At 54.3% G+C, this 6,333-nt stretch overlaps 1 protein-coding gene across 1 annotated transcript; it reads left to right on the top strand.

The window, feature by feature from the left end:
* The first annotated feature begins 2,472 nt into the window (after positions 1-2,472).
* Positions 2,473-5,953, top strand: FOS (Fos proto-oncogene, AP-1 transcription factor subunit). The gene is made up of 4 exons (XM_027120067.1): positions 2,473-2,812; positions 3,595-3,846; positions 4,278-4,385; positions 4,509-5,953. The coding sequence occupies exons 1-4, from the start codon at positions 2,672-2,674 to the stop codon at positions 5,148-5,150; spliced, it is 1,143 nt and encodes a 380-aa protein (XP_026975868.1). The 5' UTR covers positions 2,473-2,671; the 3' UTR covers positions 5,151-5,953.
* Positions 5,954-6,333: the final 380 nt, after the last annotated feature.

The raw sequence follows: 6,333 nt of genomic DNA on the forward strand, positions 1-6,333 counted from the left end.
GATTCTGTCCTTTTCAGAGGATGGATTTATTAAGTCTCCAACTCTCTAGTCATAATGTTGCCAGGAAGGAAAGAGTTAAGCTATGTGGAGGAGACAGGTTTATCCAAAGACCTTTTTCCTTTTTCATTGGCAAGGGCAGGATAAATGATATATGAGATAAATCCTGGATATAAAATCTTGACACATCCTTTGTCTGTTGGCCTGAGCTGCTTCAAGACTCTGAAGGGGAAGTAAATGAAATCATTCTAGGTTTTCTCTTAAGTGGCCTGAGATCCAGTTATGAATGGAAGGCAAGGCCAGACCCAGGAATTCAAAGCTTGACCTACTTTGCCCAAAGCTAATAAGAAGAAGAGAGATGGATTTGCCTTCTTAATTTTTTTTTTTTAAAAGAATCAAGTACAGTGAAGTAGCCTGACAGACAACAGAACTAGGTGAATGGAAGGCAGCAGAGTTGCTTTAGGATTCAGAGCAGCTCCCAGGAGTCTGTGTTTACGTATTATGTGTTTTTCCTTTTTTCTCCCCTTTTTCAAGTGAGAAAAAGAAAAAAAAAAAACCGCCTAAATTCCCACCAACATAAACCAGTGACATACAATGATGAAACTCTGTTTTCACCTCTGCTTGTGACAGGGAATGCAAAAATAGCAAGTGGCCCAGTTCCACGAATCCCCGCCTCCCTGCCCTCCCAGCTCTCGCCGGGTTCGCATCTCTAAGAATGGAGGTTAGCGCCCAGCCGCGCGCAAGCCGCACTCAGCCCCCGGACTGGGCAGATGAGGTCAGGCGGCGGGAGTGGCTGCTGCCGGGCCGGGGAGGCCGAGGCCCCCGTGGAGCGAGGAGGGAGGGCGGCCTCGCCAGGCCGACGGCGCGCCCGGCCGCTCGGCGTCGCCTGGAGACTGCCCTGGCGGCGCAGTGTTGCTGTAAACAGCTGCTTCCCTGTTTCTATCTATAGCAGGATCGCCTGGCTCTCGGGTGCGGCGGCGGGAGGCAGGTCGGCGGTCCCGCTCCCCGCGCGTCCCGAAGGATCCACCCGCAGCCCTAATCCCGCCTCGCCCCTCTCCAGGTGACCACCGTGACCCCCGGGCCCGAAGAGTGGGGGAAGGGACACAGGGACCTGTGTCTCTACGGGGACTTGTGGCTTCGCGTCCCGGAGGTGGCCGGCGCGCTGGGACCGACCCGGGGCAGTTTGACCTCGGCTGTCCTTTGCATCCGAGCAGGAGGCTGGGGGCTTCTGGGGGGGGCGCAGCGCATTATAGAGCACCTTGCTGCCCCAAAGCCCTGTTTTCCAGGCCACCGAGCAGTGCCTGAGGCCCCAGACGCCGAGGATTCCGGCCTGGGCGCTGCTGGGCACGGTCCTTCCAAGCGCCCCCGGTCCTCCCCCCTCCAAGTCCGTGCTGGAAAATCACTGGCTGCGGGCTCCCAATCACCAGCTTCCTGGGGCACCGAACCACCCCCACCTCCCCAGCACGGACTTGCGCTCCCCCAAGAGCTCACTCCATCCGGTACCCAGAACTGATGACCTTGTCCACATAACACCCCCAGGCCCCAGGCCCAAGCTCAGAACCAGGCAAACGAACCCTCCAGACACCCTTGCATGGAGGTTCTGCAGAATGTTTATTGGCTAGTTTCTCAGGGGTTTGACAGTAACACTAACATGTCATATATGGCCAAGAAAAAAAAATGCGCCTTTTTCCTTAAAAACAAAAAAATTAAAATGAAAATTCCCAGCATCGTAGGTAAAGTAGGTTATCGTATTCTCTTATTTTGGATCCCTCGACTTTCTGCTTCCAAACGCAGTTAACAATCCTAGTAGTGCTGGAGTCCGGGGGCTTGAAGCGAGGGGCTGAGGGTCTGCTCCCACAGTTTGCCCTAAATTAGGGCTAGAATGGGGAATGGGGGTGGAGGCGCATTCCTTCGGGGGCCGAGGCTTAAGCCCTCGGGGCTGTGTACCTGTTTCGCCTATGCCAGAGCCTCAGAATGTGCCCCGCTTTCCGTAGAGGGGTAGAAGGGCGCCCCCACCCCATCCTCCCACCCCGGGAACAAGGGTCCGCATTGAACCAGGTGCGAATGTTCCCTCGCCTTCTCCTCCTTTCCCTCCTCCCCTCCCCCTGGCCGCGGCCCCCGCCTCCCCCCGCGCTGCACCCTCGGTGTTGGCTGCAGCCCGCGAGCAGTTCCCGTCAATCCCTCCCTCCCCTTCACACAGGATGTCCATATTAGGACATCTGCGTCAGCAGGTTTCCACGGCCGTTCCCTGCAGTCGTGGGGGGAGCCATCCCCGAAGTCCCTCATCTCTGGGACTCCAAGCCACCCCAAGACCCAGATTGCGAAACGCTCACAAGAGAAAGAAACACGACAAGACGGGAGGCAGGGATCTGCGAGGGCGGCGGGACGGCAAGGAGACCGAAGATGTGGCCAGGCCCGCGCGACACCCCTCGAGAGCCACAATGGTTGCGCCCCGTGACGTGTAGGGCTCATTCACAAAAGGGTTATAAAAGCGGTGGCTGCGGCGCCTACTACTCCCAACCGCATCGGCAGCGAGCAGCTAAGAAGCTGAGACTGAGCTGGCGGCGGCGCAGCGAGCGAGCAGCAACAGCGCTCCTACCTAGCTCTGCCGCACAGCTCCTACCTACCTGCCTCCTTCCCTCAGCCCCTCGCCCGGCTTTGACAACCCGCGATCATGATGTTCTCTGGCTTCAACGCCGACTACGAGGCGTCATCCTCCCGCTGCAGCAGCGCCTCCCCGGCCGGGGACAGCCTCTCCTACTACCACTCACCGGCCGACTCCTTCTCCAGTATGGGCTCTCCCGTCAATGCGCAGGTGAGGCTGGCTTCGCACTGCCGCGGGGCCCGGGGCTCAGGGCTCGGGGCTCGAGGTCACCGGGGAGGAGAAACCGGGGAGGGACGGCTCAGGAAGACGAATCGAGGAGCCCTTTCGCCGGCGGGGAGGGAGGCTTGCCCCGGCCAGAGCAGCCCTACCTCCGGATTCCCGAACTTGTTCGGAGCGCACGGAAGCTTGTCATAATAAGAATTGGTTCTCCTTTCCCGCGGCAGGCTCATTCTGAGCTGCCCCCGGCCCGCCCTCCCTGACTGATCTCTGACATTAGCTGGGACAAAAGTGTCCCAAGCAAAGACTCGCCAACTAGAGTCCGGCGCCTCTGGGGAGGCGGCAAAAAGCGGCAATCTCCCCTCCCCTCGCAGCCTGGAGCAAGGAGGAGGGGTGGGGTGAAGCAGGCGGGTGTGTAAGGCAGTTTCATTGATAAAAACCGAGTTCATTCAGGAGACTCCGGAGCGGCGCCTGCGTCAGCGCAGACGTCAGAGATATTTATAACAAACCCCCTTTCAAGAGAGTGATGCTGAAGGGATAACGGGAACGCAGCAGCAGGATGGAGGAAAAAGGCCCTGCGCTGCGGAATTCTTGGGAAGAAAGGGGGAAACCTTTCATCCAGGATGAGGGGCATGTAAAAAGACCTGAGCAGTCCATGGCAGAACGGTTTCTCCTCCCTCTCTCCCTGCTGCATGCGGCACTGGGAACTCTGCTCACCCCACTTGCGTCCAGAATCTGCTCACTCACGTCAGCTTTCTCCTTCTGTTTCATTCTAGGACTTCTGCACCGATCTGGCCGTCTCCAGTGCCAACTTCATCCCAACAGTGACCGCCATCTCGACCAGCCCGGACCTGCAGTGGCTAGTGCAGCCCACCCTGGTCTCCTCCGTGGCCCCATCCCAGACCAGAGCCCCCCACCCCTATGGAGTCCCCACCCCCTCGGCTGGGGCTTACTCCAGGGCTGGAGTCATGAAGACCATGACCGGAGGCAGAGCTCAGAGCATTGGCAGGAGGGGCAAGGTGGAACAGGTGAGTTCTCAGCACCTTCCCTGGGGTGGGCATAGTGTGGCTTCAGCACTGGTGGAGGTGGGGAGCCCAGCGGACAGGGTGAAGCCATTGATGGAAATGACTAGATATCCTGAACAGGGAGCCCTGGCTCCAAGCCCTTTCCATCCCAAGTTAGGCTCTGATAGTCCCACTCTAAGAAATACCCTAATGTGTAGTTTCTTCCCTAATAGGTTCCTGTCTCATGTTTTCAGTCTGGGCTCTTCTTTGGCTCTTGCTGAGGTTCTTATTTTAATGCAAGTCACACCCAGCTTGCAACTGCAGGTTAGAAATGGCTTCATAGAAGAGGTGTTAGGAGCTGGGAAGCTGCAGGAGCCAGTGTCACTGGCGTGGGTGAATGGAGCTGAGGGCAGACACTGATACTGAATGCTGTTCTTCCCCCCCCAACCACCCAGTTGTCCCCAGAAGAAGAGGAGAAAAGGAGAATCCGAAGGGAAAGGAATAAGATGGCTGCAGCCAAATGCCGGAACCGGAGGAGGGAGCTGACTGACACACTCCAAGCGGTAGGTAGATCCCATGGCTCATTTCTTTTTAAAACTTAAGGGGAAAGTTGGAGATTGGACATAAGGGAGCAGCGTCCTTGAGTAAGATCGTGTCTTATGCTTTGCTTTGTCCTCTCTATCCAGGAAACAGACCAACTAGAAGATGAGAAGTCTGCTTTGCAGACTGAGATTGCCAACCTGCTAAAGGAGAAGGAAAAACTAGAGTTCATCCTGGCAGCTCACCGACCTGCCTGCAAGATCCCTGATGACATGGGCTTCCCAGAAGAAATGTCTGTGGCTTCCCTTGATCTGAGCGGGGGCCTGCCTGAAGCCGCCACCCCCGAATCTGAGGAGGCCTTCACCCTACCCCTCCTTAATGACCCTGAGCCCAAGCCCTCAGTGGAGCCTGTCAAGAGCATCAGCAGCATGGAGCTGAAGGCTGAGCCCTTTGATGACTTCCTGTTCCCAGCATCGTCCAGGCCCAGCGGCTCTGAGACCGCCCGCTCTGTGCCAGACATGGACCTGTCTGGTTCCTTCTATGCAGCAGACTGGGAGCCCCTGCACGGTGGCTCCCTGGGGATGGGGCCCATGGCCACAGAGCTGGAACCCCTGTGCACCCCGGTGGTCACCTGTACACCCAGCTGCACTACTTACACGTCTTCCTTTGTCTTCACCTACCCTGAGGCTGACTCCTTCCCCAGCTGTGCGGCTGCCCACCGCAAGGGCAGCAGCAGCAACGAGCCCTCCTCTGACTCGCTCAGCTCACCCACGCTGCTGGCCCTGTGAGCAGGCAGAGAGGGGAGGCAGCAGGCACGCACGTGCCACTGCCCGAGTCGGTGCATTACAGAGAGGAGGAACACGTCTTCCCTCGAGGGTTCCCATAGACCTAGGGAGGACCTTATCTGTGCGTGAAACACACCAGGCTGTGGGCCTCAAGGACTTGACAGCATCCATGTGTGGACTCAAGTCCTTACCTCTTCCGGAGATGTAGCAAAACGCATGGAGTGTGTATTGTTCCCAGTGACACATCTGAGAGCTGGTAGTTAGTAGCATGTTGAGCCAGGCCTGGGTCTGTGTCTCTTTTCTCTTTCTCTTTAGTCTTCTCATAGCATTAACTAATCTATTGGGGTTTGTTTTGGAATTAACCTGGTGCTGGATATTTTCAAATTGTATCTAGTGCAGCTGATTTTAACAATAACTACTGTGTTCCTGGCAATTGTGTGTTCTGATTAGCAATGACCAATATTAAACTAAGAAAAGATATGACTTTATTTTCTGGTAGATAGAAATAAATAGCTATATCCATGTACTGTAGTTTTTCTTCAACATCAATGTTCATTGTAACGTTACTGATCATGCATTGTTGAGGTGGTCTGAATGTTCTGACATTAACAGTTTTCCATGAAAACGTTTTATTGTGTTTTTAATTTATTTATTAAGATGGATTCTCAGATATTTATATTTTTATTTTATTTTTTTCTACCTTGAAGTCTTTTGACATGTGGAAAGTGAATCTGAATGAAAAATTTAAGCATTGTTTGCTTATTGTTCAAAGACATTGTCAATAAAAGCATTTAAGTTGAATGCGACCAACCTCGTGCTCTTTTCATTCTGGAAGTTTTGTAAGATTCCGGAAGGTATCATTGGAGACCAGTTTGTCAAGAAGGGTAGCTCCTGGAGGGGACACACCCCTCTGTTTGATCCCTTATCAAAAAGAGAGAAACTCTGGAGCTGACGTTGGAAAATTGTACAAACGCGTGTCTTCACCTTGCAGTGCTGAGTCTCCCCTTAGAGATTCTCGGAATGGGAAACTGCTTTGTAACAGCTTTTGTGAGAACACGTCTTCCTTTTTCTGTTTTAAAAGTCAAAGAGGGGCATGTTTAAGTCTAGTTGTGCTAATACTAAATGTCTTGGTCTTCTAGGAATCCTTTTAGCAAACAATTAAGTTTTGCACGAACCACTTTAACTT

This window comes from Aethalodelphis obliquidens, unplaced genomic scaffold, assembly GCF_003676395.1.
Source record: "Aethalodelphis obliquidens isolate GAN/ISIS:26980383/991018 unplaced genomic scaffold, ASM367639v1 scaffold21, whole genome shotgun sequence".
NCBI classification, from domain to species: Eukaryota; Metazoa; Chordata; class Mammalia; order Artiodactyla; family Delphinidae; genus Aethalodelphis; species Aethalodelphis obliquidens.

Coding starts and splice junctions, on each gene's coding strand:
- FOS (XM_027120067.1), top strand. CDS start 2,672: ATGATGTTCTCTGGCTTCAACGCCGACTACGAGGCGTCATCCTCCCGC. Junction 2,813..3,594: donor GCTCTCCCGTCAATGCGCAG/GTGAGGCTGGCT, acceptor GTTTCATTCTAG/GACTTCTGCACCGATCTGGC. Junction 4,386..4,508: donor TGACTGACACACTCCAAGCG/GTAGGTAGATCC, acceptor CTCTCTATCCAG/GAAACAGACCAACTAGAAGA.